The 23,232-nt window shown below is 35.3% G+C and overlaps 1 protein-coding gene across 1 annotated transcript; it reads right to left on the bottom strand.

Annotated features, from left to right (window-relative positions):
- Positions 1-13,365, bottom strand: LOC128997072 (hillarin). Its single transcript, XM_054422649.1, has 10 exons — positions 13,254-13,365; positions 11,862-12,055; positions 9,541-9,781; positions 9,013-9,095; positions 7,834-7,977; positions 5,720-5,941; positions 4,617-4,825; positions 4,152-4,282; positions 3,034-3,291; positions 1-2,059 (listed from the first exon to the last, which is right to left on the bottom strand). Exons 1-10 carry the CDS (start codon positions 13,341-13,343, stop codon positions 1,757-1,759), a joined length of 1,875 nt encoding a protein of 624 aa, XP_054278624.1. The 5' UTR covers positions 13,344-13,365; the 3' UTR covers positions 1-1,756.
- Between the last annotated feature and the right edge of the window lie 9,867 nt (positions 13,366-23,232).

Below are 23,232 nucleotides of genomic sequence, written 5' to 3'. Positions count from 1 at the left end.
AACATTACAATATGACTATTTATTTGTACAATAAATCGTGCTAGTGTACATAGGTTGTTCTTGAAACTGAATGCACTGTGCTTAATTGAGTGATAAATTAAATAAATAGCTCAAAATACCTATAAAATTAAAGGTTTCCACCAATCCATTGATATTTAAGTAGCCTATGCAAAGTCAGTGGTGAGGAGTTTATTAATCTTTTTTTAAGGTATGTCTCATAGTGAAACTGACTATACAATATTTTTATTGAAACCTTGCAGCTTGAAACTATTCTGTGAACTTTGGTAGGATTATTAATTATTTTGCTCCAAACTCTAGGTTATTTTAAGTTAGACTGATTAAATGGATTAGTTAAGACTGAATGTTTTAGGCACAGTTTAAATATTTATTCGTTGTCAATCATCAAGAAGTAGTTTTTTTTTACTGATCACTGGCAGCATTAAAATGCTTTGCCCTTTGTTCATAATGTACAAAATATATAAATAAAAGCAAATGTATGATATACAAGCAGATAAATAACAGTAGCTAAAAAACCTATGTTTTCTATAAATATCTTTTGTTTCTTTTCTTAATATGTATTATTATTATTTACAAATTGTTTTAACATTAACTGATTATTATTGTACCGTTAACTCTCAATACATCCTATTTTCTACAACTAAACTTTTATTGTCAAGTGACAAACTTACAAACGTACTATTTCAAAATGTTCAATAATTAGGGTTTAAGAAAAATCTGCTTGTATATTTCAATATTGCTTGGGAAAATTACAATATATTATGATCGATTTATTTTTCTATATACAGCATTAGTTACACTATTAACACATCTTAAATAATTAAGTTCTCCTAACAATAGCTTTGGGGTAATCCATGCACTCAAATGTACAGAAATTTGAAACATAGTACTATAGTCAAATACAAATACATTAAATAATTGTAGTTGATTAATCTACTCTTTATTTATTGAAATATAAACCTGTTACAATATTATCTGTTATGTAAAACATTCTTTGATAAAAAATCACTTAAAATATATTTCAAATTAAACATATAACAAATAATCACCAAAATAATTATTCAAGTTGTTTTATTGACCTAAACTTCTCAAACAAATTGTGATAACAGAACAAGTGGTAACTTATAAAATTTAAAATAACTATAGAATTTCAACATGTTACTCAAACATAAAATATATGATAAGTTACCACGGTCATCAACTAAAATCAGCCACTATTAAGTATTATAAAGATATTAAAGATAGTTCAAATCACTAGAGGAGATCTAGGATTCAGGAAATAACACATTTTTAACAAAGAATAAGAAATTGAATTTGTTAAGTTATCTTGACAGTTATTTAAATTAAAACTTGAATTAATACCTAAGAGTCTTTACCCCCTGCTTTCAATTCTGAATAACACCATTTGGCCAAAATCAAATTTTGTATAAAAAAATTACTAATTCACAAATTACAAAAACTCAAGTAACTGCTTTAATACCCCAAGTTCGGACACAGTTACGAAAATAAGATCCCTCTGTAAAATTAAAATTGGTAATAATACAGAAACACTTCTACATTATTTGCTTCACAAAATCGTCAAATACAACAAGCACAACAATTTGTTTTTGTCGCCAACACTTTTGACAATTTCTCTTGGGAATAAAAGAGTTGTTAGTCAAGGGTTAAACTTATTAGCCATGGGACTTATACACTTTTCCACTGCGACATCATCAACAATGCCGCAGAGATTAAAAGATTAGTTTCTTTTTGAGCTGTTGATGAGGTATTTGCAACAATGAGTGAGCAGGTGTTTTTCCCCCGTTGCTTCCGAACTCCCACCACCCATTTCTCTGGTGTAGATGTCCAATCCGTACTGTCCTTCCTCGGGGAATGTTATGAAGAAGGTAACAATATCGTCGTCTGAAACAACGTGAGACACAAACTTTGACAGCCTCTTCTCTTCCACTCCGTTCTTGTGAAGCGTCGCCATGAAGTCAGTGAGCGGGCGGGACATTCGGAACTGGAGCTCCAGCTCTCTACCAGCAAACACCAGTGCGTCCTGAAAATTTGTAAGTTGTTAGGAAAAACATGGCTTGAGTGAAGTAAGAGTGACTTAAGTAAAGTCAGAGTAATTTAAAGCCCAAAACAAAAGAAGTAAACAAAAAAATCGATGTTCACATGTGTTAAGTGAAATTTAAATCAATTCAAATAACTTGTAATGATAAATTACAAGCAAATCACATAAATGTTTTTCTCAGAGCTCATCAAATAAATAAACACCTTTTCTGCTACGAGGCATGAATAGCTTTTTGTTTAGTTTTTTTACAAAATGAAATATGCAAAATTGTAGAATATTTGGTGGGAGACATTTTTTTTTAAATCATTAGATAAGCATCACTTTAGCTTTCATTTTGGACTTTGAAAATATTTTTCCCTATAAATATAAATTCTCAATAATTCATACCATAATTGTTGAATCAAGTTATTGCAATACTGTATTTAACAATGAACAAAGAAAATACTTAATTGTTTGAAGTAGGTACTTATAAAAGTATCTAATTAATTAAATTAAATTAATCTCATATTTTTCATCAAAGCAACAGCTACAATCATAGATTAAACCAACAAATTATGCAAAATAAATCAAAGGACACATCACACTGTAGTTGCTTGTTGTTTCCTTCAATGTGACGGTATGATGAGAATGGGGGTGGGAAACATAGATCATCAGTGCGTTATCATTCCATTGCCATACACAGTCATGCAGGGAACAGTTATTCTACTACATACAAGATGTATGAACAGAATACGAAATATGTGTAACACCATACACGTTTCTTCATAAAGCCAATAAAACCAACCTTTAAGTTTTATTGTACAGTAGTGTTTTTTAGAAAATATTATTTCCAAAGGTTAAGCGAAAAACTTAATATTTATGAAAATATTTTGAGGAGCCATTGCCCCACCATGCTCCGCTGGTAATTCTTCCCATGATTTCATCTATGTAAAGGCGGAACCTATCTCTGGACTCACCTGGTGCGTAATTGGTATAAGTCCGAACAGTCTGGTTGCTTTAGTCGGACCCCACTCTCCACTGGCGCAATCCGGTAATGGAACCATCACAGTTTGTAACTCCTCGCAAGCTATCTTGAACTTGCAAACACTCTTGAACTTCATCGGTTCACCTGTGAGGTATTCTTTGGGCGTGACTGCGTTGGCGAAGATGTCCAACAGGAACGCACCACTACTGGGCGCGTGCACACGGAACGCCACAATGTTTCCAACCACAGACTGCAAAAGAGTAAGGGTCATGATTGTAATTTCAAGGCCAATGGTTTCTCTTTGAAAATTGTTTTTACTTAATTTTAATTACTTTTTTAATCTTATGGAATTGACATGGGCTACAATTTAAAGTGCACATGGATGGTACAGTACAGTAAGTAGTGTCATAAAGTTATGCTTTAAAAAAAGTTTTACTTTACGTTTAAAACTTATCGATTGATATTATCTATTAAACAAACAGATGGTGTGACAAAACATATTTGAAATCATACCTTCTAAGATGTTGATATTAATTTGTTGATAAAAACCAGGTTTTTTGGCCATGTTCCGTTTTTTTATTATTTTTTTTTAACTTGAGGTCTAAAATACAGGTCTGCACAGTTAAGATACTGTATTATCACGTTCGCGGCGGCACGTCAAATGGCGGGCGTATCCCCAGTGCGGCGCAGCCCTCAGCGCCAAACAAACCCGATTACTGCGTGTGATTGGCTTTCCAATTTCAGTCTGACGAATAGCAAATAACGTGCGAGGATGTCCTGCTTTACAACGAGAGTTGACGTAGTTCGCTAAACACCCACAGATAGCAGCACTGCTTGGAAGGTAGCCGGTCCCATTGGAATTGTATTGCCAAATGGAGGGAAAAAGACGGGACAAAAAGTAGATTTTTGAGATTGCCAGACGGGGATTTTACGGGGATTTCTAGCTCTAATCCTGGCTTAAAAATAAAATCATTTCGTACTGCATTGCAGCTTGGGAGCGATCGCACCCACCAGGATGGCATTAGGGTTCCGTATGGGAGCGATCGCTCCCATGCCGCCGCGAACGTGTTAAGAAAAATTACTTAAATAAGATATAAACGTAAACTTTACCTGCATCACAAATCTTTTTAGGCTAACACCATCGTAACTGTCTCCGTCACTGTCGTAAAACTTGAGGTTATAGTGGAATATCAGACTGGACTGCATATTTGTGGGCATCGCAATCCGTACAGTTGCTGCGCCTGAAAAAACAGTGCACTACTTAACACAGAATGATATTATGCTTGTTAGTGACAGAGATCAGAAAGTTCTTTAAAATAATTGTAGTAGTTGTTGTAGTTGTTGATAAGTAAGAATTGTGTTTTTCAAGCCCAATGACCGTAATGAGTAGAGTCTGATGTTTGTAACCATGAAAAATTGCTTTGAGCTTTTCCTCAGATCGTATAAGTTTCTTTGGTATTACAAAGAGAGCACTTTAAAAACTCAGTTATATTAAAGGACTAATTCAGCACCAATTAATTAAAAAAATATTTCACAACAAGTAAAAGTTTTTAGTAACTTTGTTTATAATCTTACCTGTAGCGTCGGTGAACATTACAGCTTTGGTGTGGGTGTCGGGAAAGTAAAGTCCGTAACGGAAAAACAGCGACCTCACAAACGGAAGTTCTTCAAATTCCTGCAGAGTGATTGGGTTCTTCAGCAACTGCCATTCCGACTGAAGAGGAAAAAACTCGTAGATGAATTCTCTAGGATCTGTTAAGAAATAGTGGTCATCGTATTCATACCTAGAAGAGAAATTTCTGAGTGTCAGATAAGAAGTGTTGAATAATTCATGAGTGAATTTCAAAGACAGGGTTTGAGGTTAACTATTTAAGTGTGATAAGGTAGGGAAGATGTCGACGCTGAATTCATAACAAAATTCCCTAAAATGTACTTACTAGCCCCTGGACTCTAATCTTAATGTAAGCTAGCTGAACTCTTCCCCTTTTCAATAAGGGCTTTCTTTTCTACAACATTAAAAATCAAGACTTAAACCTTATAAACGAATTTTCAATTCTTACAAAAACAATACCAAAACCGAATTCAATCTTTTTTATTGCCACTAAAGAGAATACAAAATTTAATAATTTATATTGCAGCATAGAAATACGAATTATAACTTATAACAACATAAGCATGTATTTAGTTTATAAACAAATTTAAATACTGTGCAGTTGTAACATTTTAATAAATAACAAAAATCTTCAAATCAGTCAAAATTTATTTTACTTTCTATGCTTAAGGGGCAGGCAAAATAAATACATGACTAAAATTTAACCTACGTATAACAATTTCTAACAAAGCTATACTGAATAAGGCCAAGGTTAATGAAAATATAATTACACTGACAGGAAGGGGAATGTACAGCTGCATTACATTGACTGGGCTGTGAGACCCCAGAGCCGAGAGGGCAGAGTGTAGACTAAACAACACCTAACTCCTGGATGTAGGACGAGGCATAGTATTTTGCTACGATAAACTTTTCACCGTTCACTAACTTGAACCGGAAAATTATTACCATTCCGACTGCCCGTTACACAAACTAAACTATCAAATCAAAAATGCTCAAACAGTTCTGATTATGGGATATTACGTAATATACCACATTTAATACAAAAAACATAAAATTTCCAAATTACCTCAAACTATCAGATTTTCCCCCTTTTCCGCCTGATTTAGGCACTTCCTTAGCATTGACTAGATGCCTGGCGCCCCAATTGCATTGGACAAATCTCCAAGCGCCAGCGACGTACACAGCGTTCCATGAGTTACGGAACCGGTTGTCCTCAAACCTTACGCCCGGCTGGTAACCGGCTGACTTGGAGTAACCTTTGATAACCACACAGTGTAATCCTGCATAGCTGAAACATGAGAGAAACAAATTAACTAACTCACCATTTATATCACCATTGAGTTGACTGCTTGAAAAATGCTAAATTCAGCTCAAAAGAGATTATATTAACATTGTCGGTACTAATATTTTGGCAGTAGCACCTAATGTTACAGGTGCAATTAGCTAGTTTTTTTTTTATTTTTACTTTCTCCCCCTATACCATGGTATATGGAGAAAGTATTGTTTTCGTCAAAATTTTCGAGTTTGAGTTTTGAGTGGATATATCCGTTTTGGGTCCCCCTGGACCCAAAAAAGTGGTTTTCAAAGTGATGTCTGTGTGTGTGTGTGTGTGTGTGTCTGTGTGTCTGTGTGTCTGTGTGTCTGTGTGTCTGTGTGTCTGGATGTGTACAGAGCTAGGGACTACACCTGTGGTCCGATTTCGATGAAACTTGGTATGTAGGTTCTAATCCATAGTATCTCCAGGCGTTTTTTTCATTTTTTTGAAATTTTGATTTTTAATGGGGATTTTCCCATAAAAAACCGGAAAAATCGGATTTTCTCGAAAATGGCCCGAGCGATTTTGATAAAAATGTAGTATGTTGTAGCCCTTTAAATTCTGAACAAAATGGTACAAATCCCATTTCTGTAAAAATTACGGTTCAAAAGTTATGGTAAATTATGTTATTTTCCCATAAAAACCCCATAAAATAACGAAAAATAGGATTTTAGAAAAAAATCCGGTTTTATTTTAACATAGTATGTTATGATCCTTAAAAGTTTGATAGTTTTTTCATTTTTTAAATTTTTTTATTTTTAATGGGTATTTTCCCATAAAACCCCATAAAATAACGGAAAAATAGGAATTTCCCAAAAACGGCCCGAACGATTTTGATAAAAATTTGGTATGTTATATAGTCCTTTATATTCTGAACAAAATGGTACAAATCCCATTTCTGTAAAAATTATGGTTCAAAAGTTATTGTAAATTATGTTATTTTCCCATAAAACCCCATAAAATAACGGAAAAATCCGATTTTCACAAAAATGGCCCAAAAGATTTTGATAAAAATTTAGTATGTAGTCCTTTAAATTGTGAACAAAATTGAATAAATCCCATTTCCGTATATTTACTCTCACCGCTTACACATGATAAAGGTTGTTGACAAACTTATGGGAGAAAGTATGTGTCAGAATGCTGATACCGTTTATTTTATTGGCTACAGCTGGTCATATAGATCGGATATCCTTAAGAAAATTCAAAACCCAATAAAAATTCTGTATTCTTAGCCATGTACTTCGACTATGATAAAAGTAGACATTCCACCCTTTTGTTAAAGTTGTAGACCGTTTTAGAATCAAAGCACACAGTTAAATCGAGCCACTAATTGTGGCACACAGAGTGTGCAGATTATAATTACTGATTCCCACTGTATACACCAGCCTTTTAATCAGGCCAAAATAAAAGGATAGCTTATTGTGAACTATGCCAGTAGCATTGTTCTATCATAGCTTAGAAATCTAAGGAGGGAAACGAATTTTGACAATAGAATACCTACTCTGTGAGAGGGGCTCATTCAACTGTGTCTATTTGAAACATTGGATGCAGCTGGTTCAAAATAATTAGGCTATGTCTTCTTCAGTACCCAAAAGTAATAGCTAAGGTATATACATATGAATCAGAAGTGTGGTTAATTATTCTGATATTTTCTTAACACATTATTTTTACCAAAAAATTTAAGTAAACATACAAAAATTTAACTCGAACTGAATTTAGTGTCGCTTGACTTGACATAAGTCATTGGCATTGACTTACAGTTAGATAGATGCGGCCACAGCAATGGATTTTTAAGAGATAAAAATGAAATAGGATCCAACCCATATTAAAAATTACAGAAAAATATTACAGAAAAATGTACAAACCTGCAAAGGCGTTTGAAGAGAACATGATAACTCTCTGTTCCATGTTTGATCCCTCGCAAGAGTCCCATTGGCGTGTCTCCTCGTAGATTGTCATCAAACGTCATCGTGTTCAGGTTCTTGACTGTTATCCATCGGAATATTGTTCTGAGGGAAAAAACATTTTATCAAGCCGTTTTAAGATTGTATTGATAATTTGAATATGTGAGAAGTAGGGACTAGTAATGTTACAATGTACCACTCACTATGCTTAAAAAACTACAAATAGATTTGTAGCCCATTTTGAAATTTTTACCTCCACTTTAATACATTGTTTGAGCAACACATTGTACAGTAGACTCCCTCTTTTCGGACACCTTTTAACCGGACATCGTTTTAACCGGACTAGACTCAGTAGAAGTGACATCTCTTTATCAGCACATCGGTTTAACCGGACTAGATCGGCAGGAAGTGGGCGGTACTGAAACAAATTTTCTCGTGGAAAAGGTTTTTGAGACCATCGATCACGTGTCTAAAAACACTGTTTTCCAAAATTTAAGTCAAATACTGTCCCAGTATGCATTTAAACGGTCCGTTTTAACGAACTTTTTGGGACGTCAGTTTAACCGTAAAAACCGTTATCCGGACTGGCCTCGGTCCCAAGGAGTCCGGATAAGAGGGAGTCAACTGTATTCCCAAAAAAACATTTATAAGGCCTTAATAAAATTTGTTTTTATGGCGTTCTTTAGATAGTCCAAATAGAAAACAAAACATAAGAAAAGGCACAGTGTTGTTTTAACATACTGATGTGCTTTTCAAGCACATGGAATGCTTAAGCCGCTAATCTTATCACGTTAAATTAGTATTTACACTATTTACAATACTAGACGTTTCTCCCATACTAATATGTGGCATCCTCAGTCGTTGAACTGAGACTGAGACTCAGCCAATGTAAACAACAGTTTTGATATTGGCATGAATATTTTCAGCTTTTTGGTAGCTGGCATTGGTCAACAATTGGTTACAATTGGTCAACTGGTACCAATAACAACATGCAGACAAATTACTGTGAACAAAAATGTTCACATACAATCCTAATTCCAATTTGTTACAATTTTTCTAAACCCGAGAGGGTTTCATCTTTTGGGGTCTGTGGAGTTCTTATTGCCACTACTGATGCTTATCGTATTGTAAGCAAAATACCTTGCTTTCTCTATGTCGGAACCACATCTTCCTACAAGTTGGCGGACTAGATCTGTAAACGTCTTCTGATCTTCTTGTGCTACCTATAAAACAAAAAGGTTTTAATACTGATTGATTGGTATTTTGATATTGATTGGTTTTAATGTTAATAGTACAATATAGCGTTTACACTTTTATTTTTTATCTTTTGAAAAATCAATAAACTTTTTTAATACCAGCTGTCACACTCCGGTTTATCACAGGGCTGAGGACAATCGGTAGTCAGTGTGTTAACTTCGGAACACAACAATTTGGTAGTATTCAGTAAAATGAGTTATTTTTTTCAGATCAATCAAACCATTCTTTATTTACATTCTATTTAGTTTTGTGCATTGCAATACCAAAGGTTTTATAGACTACTTTTTTACATAGTGTGCACACCAAAACCATCCGTTTTCAATGACACATGACTTGAATACACTTTCGATTACCCACATAGAAGGTACAAAGGAAGAGAGGACTTAAATTATGTACAATTTTGAAACTCACCGAGATGGCAATCTGGTCGATGTGTGCGAACTCCAAGGGATCGTTGTATATCTGGAACTTACTGACGAGGGGGGGCGCTGGCAGGGGGGCTTGACTAGGGTACGGCATCAGAGATTCCTCCGCGTACCCTTCCCCTTCGTCCAGGTACAGGGACTCCGCCATCATGTACTCACTACGCTTCTCATTGATGAGCTCCAACATCTCACGAGACTGTTTCTCTACGAGTGCCGCTGTCGCTGCCCTGCATCAAACATGATTGGGTCAAAATCAGCTTGCAATGGTCATTAAACTAGCTTGTGATAAGTAATCTTACATCCTAGTGATGAAATTAAGTAATCCTATAATCTACAACAAGCGCATGTACGGACAAACCTTTTTTTCTGTCCGAGGATTTTTAATTTTTTTCTTACATATGGGGTATTTTGCCACGAGAAATCGATTGGAGTTGGTCACAAGGCTGGGAAAATCCAGTTTCTGTCCTACAGCCCTTCAAAGTGCCCATGTTATCGTGAATACCTTTGTAGCTGAAGTTTACAAAAACAGCTGATACAGATTATTTAAACTGTCATCATTTTGATTTAGGTGTAAACAAAAACAACTGTATTGGTTAGTTTAGACTAAACGTTTCAGAGAATAGTTATATTCACTTATACATACATATTACTGTTAAATGTTTTCAAGGTTAATTTACAAGATAATGAATGAAACGCGGAAGACCTCCGAGGCAAATATAAATAATCCAAAAGGTAAAGAAGCTACAATCGATCCTCAGGAAACAAATTTCCTCGTCTGACGTCTACAACCGAGCCAGTTCCAACCAGTTCACACATCTCACCAAATTCTCAAAACCTCGGCCAAGTCGCGCATCGAAGAGCAAAAAGAGAGAAATAATAATCTTATGGCCGTCCAAAATAATGAACAACAGGCCGATCATCTTGAGCAGGAGTGTCGACGAATTGCTGCTCGAAGTTTGGAAGAACGTCAGCGCACTGCAATTTCTCAAACTTCTAAGAGTCACCATGTCAGCGGATTTTGGATTTTCACGATTAAAACCAATTGAAGTGTCATGAATGCACACGACGTGTGTCCAAACTGATCCGTGGTCAGAGGGTAGTTCTTTTAACATCCAAACCTCACCTCATTAATCACAACCTAGCAAGGAACGGTCCTCCGGTACTAATATATTATTATCTTGACTAGAAAAAGCAGCTGATCTCATTCAGTAACAATGATAAACAAATCCGATCAGTTATACACTCATCTCATATGTATATTTAGATACATCTACATATGCTGTCTGTCTCAAGTAAGGAGTTGAATAGAGCTGATTGGTCTGAAACCTCTCTTCCTCTCTCTCTCTCTAGAGAATATTTGTTTAGAGATTGTCTTTGATGTTATCAAATTCTCTTTAAATTAAATTAAACCAAACAAAACTAAAAAATAAAGGCAGTACTTTGAAAAATAATATAACATTTATTTGGCTTAACAAACTTTTCTATATATGTACGTTCAATGTTACTACCTAACTTGACTGAGTTTTTTAAATTGTTCAGTAAATCCACTATTCAGTACTGTAGAAGAAACCTCCTACAGTTAGCAATGGGATAAGAGGAAGGGACTGATTAAGAAATAGACTATAGTATACACTTGTACAACAACACCTTTCTTAAGAAAAAGTTTTGTAAACGATTCTTCAGGTAAAATTAAGAATAAATTGAATAAGAAAACTAATAGTAATTTAATAAAATCATAGAAAGAAAAATTCCACATCGCAACTAGCAACTAACCAAGTTATAACAACAATGAGACGCATTAATCTTCGATCAATTAAACATCATAATGTTACAACAATGAGTGCACTCACTTCCAGGTGAGCACGAGTCAAACGCATCTGTGACCGAGCAAACAATTATAACTTGAAACAACAATTGTCGCCAATATTTTACTTCCGGTGCATTGCAGATGCAGACTCACAGCTGATTACCAGCGTTTCCGGTGCCGAAACCACCGTGCAAATTACAATCACAGTTGTAGACAAGAAGAAAAGAGAACAATTGTTTTGCGGTGCACCGCAGAGGCATGGGAATTAGGTATTTCTATACAATGTTGTTGTAGAGATTGTAGCCAACTAAAATTAGAGTGTAGTGTGTACATCGCATGGAATTAAGAGGGCCTTATGTTCAGTTTTTTACACTGTATAGAAGCCAAACTTTTGTGCGTTTGTCTAATTATTGCACACGAAGTAAAAGGTAATCTAATTTGCGCCTTGTAAGAAAACCAGAACTCAAAAAGAGATTTTTCAAAGATTCAATAGTCTTTACCTCTCATGCTCCAGCAGCTTCCTCGTCAGCGATTCCTTTTTCTTGTCTCTTCGGATGGTCATGTTCTTCTCCAGATCTAACCGTTCTTGTTGCAACCTCAATGTCAACACTTTGGCGTCCGACTGTTTCCTCTTTGTCTGTAATTCTCTCTCGAAACGATCTGTCAGTCTCTCCAGTTCCTTCTCCCACTCGTCCTGTGTAAACGAAGCAAGATAAACAGGATTGAACCATGGACTATTGAAGAACTGAAGTAGACATCCCATACAGACTAGATGTAGCCATTTTTTTAAAGGCCGCTGGGGCAGAGCCCCAAGGAATTTTACCTTGTTTCTCTTTTACTTGCTCATCTACAGACCAAGACCTTTCTTAGACACCTCTACCAAGTTTCTACGCCCAGGCGTTCTATCAAATTAGTGGGCGCAAATGAAACATGTAACGTATATAGATTCAATTATATCAGGATTTTCAGTCAAAGAAATACTGTGCAGAAAAAAAACAAAAGAGCAGAAGCTCACTTTTTTTTAGAATGAGGGGGTAGTATATTATAATTAATTGTGATCACCAAAAATACTGACACCATCTGATGACTTTGGGGCTTTGGGTTACGTAATTGAAATTTAAAGAGAACATTTCAAAACCAATTTTATGTGGTTTAGAGTATTGTATATTTTTAATCTCGTGTTCGGTGAGCTTTCAACAAAAATTTTTAATGGTTTACAATGACTGGAGGTGAGGAATATGCTGGAGGCCTACGAGTACTACTTTATCTAGAGTATAATGGAATATGCTTAGTTCAATTACGTTTCATTGCATATTTGAGTTTTTATTATTTTACAAATTAAATATTTATTGTTTGTAATTAAATAATTTGTAAATCATAAGTGCATCTGGTTTTTCATCGCTTTAACTATCAAACGCTCCTTTGGTACTACAGTATAAATACAAAAGGTAACAAGAAGACACCCTCTGCAGAAGCCCTCAAAGACAAACAAACCTTAATAAAATTGGATTCAGTTAAACCAAAAGAATGAGAGAGCATGTTTAATCTGTAATTTACTGGTAGTGTACCTTGTGATGGTAAAATTTCAGAATATGCTACAGAAGGTAATAATTTTATACTTGCAAATTTGGAAAGTTTACAAAAATAAAAAAAAACTATTTGTGTTTGTATTTAAGTAAAAATAAAAGCATAAACTGGTTATTAATGAACTATTATTTCAGGTTTAATCATATATATATTAAATAGTGTAAATAATATATCCTTTAATTTAATATCTCACACCTTTGGTGTACTTAGTTCAACAAGATCTATTTAGAATGAGGTTAGGTACAATCGTACAATAGGTTCTTCCATTATAGATGAATATTTTAACTGGATTGGATTAGTCTTACCCTGAACTCTTCCTTCATTCTTTTGTCTTCTTCTTCTCTTTGTCTTGCGAATTTCCTGTATAAATCGTCCTCTTCTTTTCTGTGCTTCATTTCCAATCTCGTTTGTTCATCTTTATCCTGAAAAATAAATAACACACACTTTAATCAAGCGTTAAACAAAAGAGACACACTTTTCATCCTAAAACAAGTTTTCAACAAGCTACATGTTATTTTGTAAATTTTAGTTGACAAACAGAGCTTAAATTGAAATAAAATCATTCATTTACTATGTTATATGATGGCATAAGTAAAATCCATTCACAACAATGGTTGGAAAAATGTATTGTTGTACAAAAGTACACAAGCAAACAAAAACCAATTTAGCAACAAAGTGGCTTACCCCTGCTTAACAACATAATGAATACCCATAATAATAATGTGGTTTATTAAATCTTCTGTAAGAAACCGTTGTAAGTTACCCACTTTTAACAAACTTCATTGATTATAGAAACCAATTTGAGTCATACTTTTAAAATGTCTGTTCGAACCAGTTGGCAGTTGTATAGTGAATAAAGAAATAATTAATAACTTCATTTAATCACATCATTATCTTCTACATACTGTAGAAAGCAGTAATATGCACACCATTTAAAATAAGAATGAAAAATAACTGGACGATCTATTTTTATACAATTTTCTATAGTTAAATTAACTGATTCAATTCCAATGGTGGTCAATTCTGGACTTATAAGTCATTTGTCGTTTGGCTAATAATAAATACTATCAAAAAAGGTTGACTCAAATTCGATAGTAACAAGACGACAAGACCAGGGTTTGGAAAAATTTAAATTGCGTAAATTATCAAAAATAAACACTGTGTGAAAATGCAAAGTAAAATGTACATAGTGTAAATGCAAACATTGTATTTTTTCAAGGAGGCCAATCATTTTACCCCCAAAAGTTCTGCCTCGAAACTTTGGACTTTGACATCTTCAGGGGGTTAAGGACATAAATTGTCTGGAACAAACACACAAAACCCAGAACCCCTTCTTTAAAAAATATAATGAATATAATGTAGATGATACATTTGTTTCGGGCAACATTTCTGAGCGCATTTTCAGTTTTCAAGACATACTCTTCCATATATCCAGTGATTTTAAACCTCTGCCTTTTTGTCATTCGTCATAAAAACATTATGTAAACAATTGTTGCAATAATAAGCATAGGATGGTGTGTAACCTTGAATGCCTATTTGACTCAGTCTTTAACAATACAACAATAACAATGAAGAAAAGGCAGAGCTTTGAACTTTTACTGTTTTGTTGCGTTTCTGTAACCAAAGACCCTAAAACAGTCGACAGTAAAAGTGATTTACTTGTGTGTTCACGTCATAAATATGAATAGCCTCTATTGTATTCCAAATCTTGACTCACCAAACAATCGATGGCTTTGTAGCTTACACAACCCCCAGATATGTACGACTTTCAAATTCGAGGTTTTAAACAAAGAGAAGTTTATCAATTTGTTCATAAATCAATCATATTGACTGTCAAACACTTAATCTGTAGCTAGATATAATATCTATGTCATGAACTAAAGAACAGTGTACAATATCCACCTCTAATACAAGGCCGCGGTGAGACAAAAGTGGCAACACTGCAGCCCAGGCCTATCGAAACAGCTGTTGCTCTAATTCACAGGAGCATCCCTATTCCCCGCGATGTTTATGTTTGTAACACTTACTATGGCAATAGTACGGACGGTGCGACGTTGCCACACACCAACTTGTATTGGACCAGTATTGGACCAGTATTGGAGGGGAGGATATGACAAGTACTCTTGAATAAGAATCAGAACTACACTAGCAACAAGGGTAAATACCATTAAAATCAGTTATTGATTGTTTTTTAATTGTTTAAAGAATTAAAAAAAACCTTATACAATATCCATGTTGTTAAATATGATAATTACATTTTGTTACTAATTTTAATGTAATAATGTACAAATGAATCTGTACTGAGGTTACAAACAAAACAAGTTATATGTAGGCCTATTGTAGTCTTTAAAGAATGTATTACAGTTGGGTTCAAACTGGTTCTGCATAGCTTTCTCGCATGAAGGTATCAAAGTTTTTGTTAAATCAAATTTATACCAATATAGTGGGTCATAAACCAAGCTTTCTTTAGCTACAGGACAGATGTATCAATCAATACAGATCCCTTTCGAGATTGGAAGGATACGGTAATTGTGTACGGTAATACAAAACCAGGGAACCAAAACAATATTTTCAATTATGTAGCTTCCGAGCGAGTTCTAAGTTGAAATAGCTTGTGCCAGTAATAGTCGTATCTTTTGTTTCAGTGCTGATGGGCCATGATTGATTTTATTCCCACTATAGTATGTAGCAAATAATTAATTATGTTAACCACGTATTTTTTGCATTATAGCGGTTGTATGTTTTTACATACCCCAAAGTTAACGAAAATCATAAATCCCAGAATTTTTTAGCAATTAGCCAAGGTCACCAGAAGCCCAAAACCGCGTTTCTTACAGGTGTTTTGGCCTCTGAGGACACTAAATTGAAAAGTAAAGCGGGCCCGGGTCGCCAGGTCTAAATCCTACCATGAGATCTTCGGCAATAGCTTACTGGGAAGTTTGTTAGATAAGGAAGTTTGTTTATTCGCCATAGATGAAAAAGGCTGTCTCATGTTAAGTTGAGGCAGACTACCTGACCAGAGGGTATAGCAGGACAATGGCTAGACCGAACCTTCGACGGACCGTCCCGACCCTTGGAGTAAATCCCATTAACCACGCTTCACTGAATACTTCACTTAAAAGCGTAAATATATTGATTAATTGAAAATATAATAAATTCATCATATCTGAAAATAATGTATACTAGGTTATAAAAAAACAAAATGTTTCATGTTCGTCCCATTCAAATCGGCCGACTTGAAGTATTAAAACAAACTGCTAATTTGTCTCTTGTAGTACAAAATTAATTTATAAGTCTGTATTAATAGATGTAATACAATGTAAATTAAATGAGAGCTTTGTCTTAGATTGTTCAAAATTATATATATTTTTTTGTTATTTTTACATTTTATACGTTAAAGAAGTGAGATTAATAACCGTGTGGCTTAAATAATGGGTTTGATTAATCGCAAGGGCAATATGTAATTGTTAATTAAATAAAAAAATCTAGCCACCATCTATGTCGGGAACCGGAGAATCAGTGTGTATCAAGTTGCATCCTACTCCAGTTTTGATAACAATAGAGGTTTCCACTCATTAACGGCGTTTCGAATGCTTATTTTTAAAGGTAAGGGTCAAGTGGAGGTGATAGATTTCTTCCCCTAAAATCACCTAAATATTATGAACGAAGTAGGCTATAATACAGAATATCAATTGTTAGTAATTTAAAATTAAATATTGTACTTAGTTATAAGAGTAAAAGTTTGTTTTAATACTTAAAGTCGGCCGATTAGCATGGTACAAACATGCAAAATTTTGTTTTTTTATAACCTAGAATACATTATTTTTAGATATGACGAATTGATTATATTTTCAATTAATCAATATATTTACGCTGTTATGTGAAGTATTCGTTGAAGCGTGGTTAATGGGATTTACTCCGAGAGCCGGGAGGGTCCGTCGAAGGACCGGCCTAGCCATTGTTCTTCTCTACCCTCTCTGGTCAGGTAGTCTGCCCCAACTTAACATGAGACAGCCTTTAGAAGTAATATTGATTGTTGACGACGTTTACCACATCAGAATACAAGGAGGGCCAGAGACTTGAATGGTAGGTGGATCTGAAGGCGTGAAGGTCGTTAGTTGCCACTCCCTTCGAGTGACATAGTTAGTGTGAAAGGTTGAAAAATCGCCGATCCTGCCCATGGTTAAAACAATCGGATTACCTCATTGGTCAATTATTGTTGGTTTCGTTAAACCTTTTGGCTGTTCTTTTTCATCCAAGACTCGATAAGTGGAGAGGTGATCGAGCCCACAAAATATTTACCAGTAAATGATATCTATAATAGAAAAGTGTAAAATTAGAACTAGTCTATCAAATGTATATTTTGGACTACGGTATTTCAAACTTGTAACTGATTTTTAAAATTCAAATTGCCTAAGTCTGAACGATACGATTATGTTTAGGCACCAGAACATTTTGGAGACTAAATAATCTATGTTAAAACTATAAATGTGCCGTAACATAAACCATAAAAATTATGTTAAATTAGGTTTAAAAATTAGGACGAGCGTCTGTTGGGTTTCCATAACGAAAAACTAATGTACGAATGAGCTGAAATTTAACACTAAGATAGCTGGTTGTATAAAGTAAAAATTTTGGGACAATAACATTTATTTATACATATATACTCTATTCTAATAGCTTTGTCCCAGGACTGCAAAGTTCTCAGGTGAGAGAAAACACATTGATTCAACAGTTATTTAACAAAGAGAATCACACTTGCATTCTTTATAACTGAATATGAATGTGGAGCAAGTCAGATGATCTTGGTTTTTGACAGTCAAGATCATTTATTAAAGCCCAGTGATCCTGAACATCTAGAATCTAACCTGTAAACACTATGACCGCTCAGCTACCCAGTTGCACAATGTTTAGTATTAAATTATACATGTAGCTACAAAATGGAGGCACTCAAAGTTTAAAATAGATTGGTTTACGTTTTGAACGTTTTCTCTATTTGATTTGACACATTTTAAAATATTTTCTATAACTAGTAATGTCGTTTGACTCATTCTACTGTAGCAAAGGACAATCTGTTACAAAGCATGGTTTAGTACATAATGTTTAGGCCCTAACTAGAAACTAAGTTGGTTGACTCACATTTTGATGAGTTTTTCTTTTTATTTGCGTACGCATTGGCATTTTTTACTATTTTCGTAAAGAAAAACTCCAAATTATTTTTTGTTATCTCACGTTGATCTGTTGTTACATGGCATTATAGCGTTGGATAGAGTTATGACGAAGAAAGAACGGAATTGGTTAACTGAGGTTAACAGCATCATCGTATTGACTCGCACAACATAGTTTGTTTTGTATAGATACCGTGGGCACCACGTGAGTCAGTACTTCGCTGTAGAGTTTTGTTGCAAATTGAAAAGCTCCACTAAAACCAAGTGTTGAATTAAATATTCTTAACATATAAAAATACAATTTTTAAGTAGTTCAGAGGACAGATATGCCCACAAGTGGGAGCGTCCAGTTGGTTTGACCTTGAATGACATTCAGACCGAAAGTTAACAGAACAGGTTTAAACTGTAGTGTCGGAGACACATAAGGAAAATACTGACGTGAAGGAATTTAATTTTAAAATTCTTTTGTTACTTTCTAATGTAAATAATGATGCCGGACGCCCTATCAAATCTGAGAAACTTACAAAGGCTAAATTGATTTCTCATCGAAAATCGGGTTTTTTCACCAGAAACCCGAGTCGAATTTCAAATAGCAAAATTACTGTTCAAACAGTCATTGATGGAAAATGTTAGCAATATCCTTACCACAATATCATGAACCAAACTTCTCAGTAACCAAACATCTACAAAACCGCAACATCATTCATATTCATCTACGGACGTCTGCTGTAGTATTCATTTTATATTGTCACACATGTTACACGATCAGCTGATCAGCAACATATGTTCCAGTAGCTGAGCTCTGTGATATACCGGTCTTATATAAACCTCTTACGTCACGAACCTGGCGACCTTCTCACGACCGGCCTTAACTCTAAGATCGCATTTCCTCGCGAGCTAACGTAACATGGTATAATGGAGGATGTGGTAGATTTAATTCAATCAATCAATTCTGACTACAAAGAGCACTGGAGTGTGCGTTTCAGGCTTGTTATGAATGCATGAATACAGCTGAGCGGAGTGAGACACATGTAAAGCTTTGTTACTGACTATATCAGCTGATTCTTTAGTCCATTGGGTGATTGGGAGCGTATTTCAAACTTGAACATGAATGCAAGGTGAAGGTGGGTGTAGATACGAAATTTAAATATTTTAGATTGTAAGTGAGCACTGCAGCCACACAATCGGAGTTTTCACATTTTCCAGTAAAAAAGCATTTGATTCCTCCAAGAAAATATCTATTTGAAGCGCATACGTAAGATGCTAGATTTTGCCAATCTTCAGATTGTTGTGTGAGTACTAGCTTCTCATCTATCTTTGTATACATTTCCCTTGAAGTTTGACTATGTTCGTTATCAGAGCCGTCAATGAGCCAGATGACGTAGGATTCCGTAGCGTGTCTATGTCAGTAATGGCGTCCCCTCTCAGGAATCCTGACCCACTGGTTCCAGGCCTTGGACAGTCCCGCTATCTTCATGCCTCTTCCGTTCCAATCAAGGTGCAGACGGTTTTCAGGATTTTTTCGTCCTACAGTGTACATTCCTCCAAGAAATATTGGAGCAGTTTAAATTTGCGATTTCCCAACTAAAAATCAGCTTTTGATCAAGCTAAGTAGCTGAGTCCGATAAACTCACAGCTATAAATATAAGTATAAGTAAGTAAGTAAGTAAGTTCATAAGTATAAGTATAAGCTATAAGTAGCTATAATGCTCACATGAAACTCAAAATGATGCCGGGTTCGTTACGAGAAACTTAAGTAGTGTTTTGATTATTTGAAACTAAACCTCTGCCCTTTTTAACTAGGTATGTGACAAATAATCCTAGCCAAGGAAACAGCATATGGTGGTCAGTAACAATGCTTGTAGATTGTCTACTTCACTGGACGTCTTAAGAAACGCTCTACTTGAACTATCCTACAAAACATCCTACAGAACGAGGCTTATGGTGATAAATTCAGAAAATGTTCGGTCCATAGACAATCTTCCTATTTAATGATCATATCGGTACCTGGTAAAACCCATCGCCTTGATTAGAGGTGAACAGATAAGACACAAATTCGCCTCAACTTGTTCACCGATGTGATAATTTGACGAACAATCTAACACCACCTTGACACATTACCAACTTCCACAAAGGCAATGTAGGCAGTACACATTTGCCAAATCATATATTTTTGAAGTTAACAATTATTTGTCAACTATCTATGACATAATTCATCAGGAAACTCTCCCTATCTTTAGTAATTGCCTCTTAATCGTCACAGCTCACAAGACCGGAAGAAGTCATAGGCTGGCAGAAGTTTGTCTACGTCAATGGCACTCCTGAGGTTTCTCATTGGCAAGGCCACTGACTGTTCAATGTCTATGTTCTCACGGAGAATCACGGGATCTCCACGGCCGCTGGCGTACTGTCGGAAGTTTTAGTCTAAACATATCCGTGATCTCATCAAGTCACGTCACCAGCGAAGACTAATAATTAACTTGATTTGCACAGAAAGCTTCTCTCGCTTTTGATAATTATTATAATACGATTAATTACAGAGTTAATCATGATACTCATGATAGGTCTTCACTAAAAATATTTATGGTGTCAACTTAGCAAGCTGTCCATAGCAACTTTAAATGTTTTTGAATACGTAAAACGAGCACAGTTTGAACCAATGAGAAAAATTCGTCATATACTAAAATATCGAAAAATAGCATAAACCAGGCTTAGTTATTTCACCATTGCAAGACGGAAGTCAAACGTCACGTTAGTTTATTCGTGGGGGAAAATTACATTTCTTTGTTGCTACTGTCTACAGTATTAAAAAAAACCAAAGAATAATTGAAAGTTCAAAATTGCCATTTAAATTTGCCGTGGTCATAAAAATATCACAGAGAAGTTTATTTTGAATGTTCTTTGATGCTGTTTTTACATTATCTTAACCTCACCAAAAGGTCATGGCTCTTAATTATCATGCATATCCTTTCCAACATATTCGACCCTACGGAAAGACAATGATGCAACCTTTCCTGACGCAGGACGTCATCATAAGAAGCTACGTCACCATCTGTGACGATCAGCTGATAGCAATATAAACATTGCAACATGAAAACATAATTAATACTGGAGAAGCACGTGCAATTTGGGGTTTTGTTTTCATAATAAGCAATTTGTAAGCGTAGTCACAGTTCGTATAGTTTGTGTCTAAGTTGCTCAAACTGTGTGGTTTAGGCTGCGACTAAATGAGACCTAAAATAATTTTAAAGGCTGATTGGCTCTTTTGTGAAAAATAACTGTTGATAATTATGTGAGATGCGATAAGAACGTTGAAATATTTTCTTAATTAAATATCAGGCTTCAGGCTACATACATATCCATCGTCTTTGCCGTATCAAAATCCTAAAGCCATCAAACCGAATAGTCCAAAGACAAATCGCTCGTCTAAATGGCGGTTGTGTTATTGGAAAAGCGAAGAGAAAAATTCGTTTATAAGGTAAAGAATACTATTTTCAAATTAAGAGTCTTTCTATAGGTGTAGGGAACCAACCAAGCTTTGGTTTATCAAGGGAGTAAAGTAAAGATCAATCATTGGTCTTGACATAACAACCAGCTGATCTTTGTCAGTAACGGAGCTACCCTCATTCATTCAAGGCTCAACCTTCACTCGTCTTGCCGTCAAATAGCCTCCGAGTGTCGTAATACAAATCTAAACTAATCTATTTTAACGCCGAGGAAAAGCTGTAATGATGAATGTAATAATACAATGTATCCATTGACATAAGATCAAAAGTGATCAGACAGATTTAAATGAAAGTGATTTTGAAGCTTACAAACAACAATGTTGTGTTGTAGTATGGGAAGATGTTACTGTCTTTGATGTTAGGGATTAAAGATCACGCCAAAGATTATCAACAGAGACTTGGACTTCAAATTCCAAAATGAATCTGAAGAGGTTCCTCTGACATCCAAGACTTTGACTGTTGATTGATCATTGCAAACTTTGAACCTAAACCAAAGCTTCCCCAACAAAACCCGAAGTTTTAATCAGTCCCACAAACCACCCAACCAATACAACTCACCCTCAACAACTGAAGAAGAATCGCGATCTGGTCTTGCATAGTCCGGCACAGCAAACTGTTCTGCAAGACGGTGCAACCTTGGACGTGTGAACCGATGGACAATGGAAGACCGGAAACGGACCGGATTACCTCACTGACAGAGGCTAATCATTTCCGGTCGGAGAGTGTTGTTGCGACACCAGCCACCGGGCGTTAAGGGAAACGCCTCCGATGATTTACTGAATGTTGGTGACATTCGATGAGGCTTCATTTGCATGGCTGTTTTGGAATACGTTCGTCCTACGATCGCCTACGTGAAGATACCCAGTAATGACGATAGGAAGCACCGTAGTGGCACAGATATAGAGTGGGCTGATACTTATTGGCCGATAAAGAAAGAATCTCTTTGATGGCCGTGACAGTGGGTTGTGTGGCGCAACTGGCACTACGAGCGGCGCCTTGTTCTTGGGAGTTCAAGATCAATCTCGACTTGTTTTAGACAACAGAAAACATCTGGAGTTCCAAATGGTTATTGTATCAGACTGATTGCAATTTGAAGGTAGAACTACAAGTAGTTGATTGAAAATATTATTTTTCTAAACCCCAAATGAAGAACAACCAAGATACTATCACCATACTACGAACTACATGGGGACGCTACAGTGGACCATAGAGTCATTGACTATACACCGAATATACTTAATTTGAAGCCAAGAAAATAGATGAAGTTCAGGACCATCTCACCAGAGGGTACTGTACTTATATATTGGGTTAAATATTAACTTAAATCAATGCAGTAACGTAGCAAACAGCTAATTGATTTATCACTTGTCACAGAATATTGTCATTAGTAGGTAGAACAACGCAACATATTGCACCACGTTTGTTTGGCTTCAAAATTTTAAATTATTTGGAAAGTCTACAATGATAGAATGTAGTTCGATGTCTTGTATGGCTACTGACAAATAACAACCCATTAATCCATTTATCTAAAGCTCATTGTCCGAAGAACTTTTTTTTCAATTTAGCACATAATTATGTAACAGCTTGAACCCCAGGTACAAGACCTTGTA

Source organism: Macrosteles quadrilineatus, unplaced genomic scaffold (genome assembly GCF_028750875.1).
Source record: "Macrosteles quadrilineatus isolate MER2022 unplaced genomic scaffold, UCM_ALF_1.0 Scaffold_6__1_contigs__length_79288215, whole genome shotgun sequence".
NCBI lineage: Eukaryota > Metazoa > Arthropoda > Insecta > Hemiptera > Cicadellidae > Macrosteles > Macrosteles quadrilineatus.
Note: the sequence above shows the minus strand (reverse complement) of the source record. Positions and strands in the feature narration are given on the sequence as shown.

Bases quoted from the DNA above. Each gene is read 5' to 3' on its own strand.
- LOC128997072 (XM_054422649.1), bottom strand. From the start codon at position 13,343: ATGAAGCACAGAAAAGAAGAGGACGATTTATACAGGAAATTCGCAAGA. The intron at 4,826-5,719 runs GTAATTTGGAAA...TTTCTCTTCTAG, and splicing joins GGAAAATCTGATAGTTTGAG to GTATGAATACGATGACCACT. The intron at 2,060-3,033 runs GTGAGTCCAGAG...ACAAATTTTCAG, and splicing joins TTATACCAATTACGCACCAG to GACGCACTGGTGTTTGCTGG.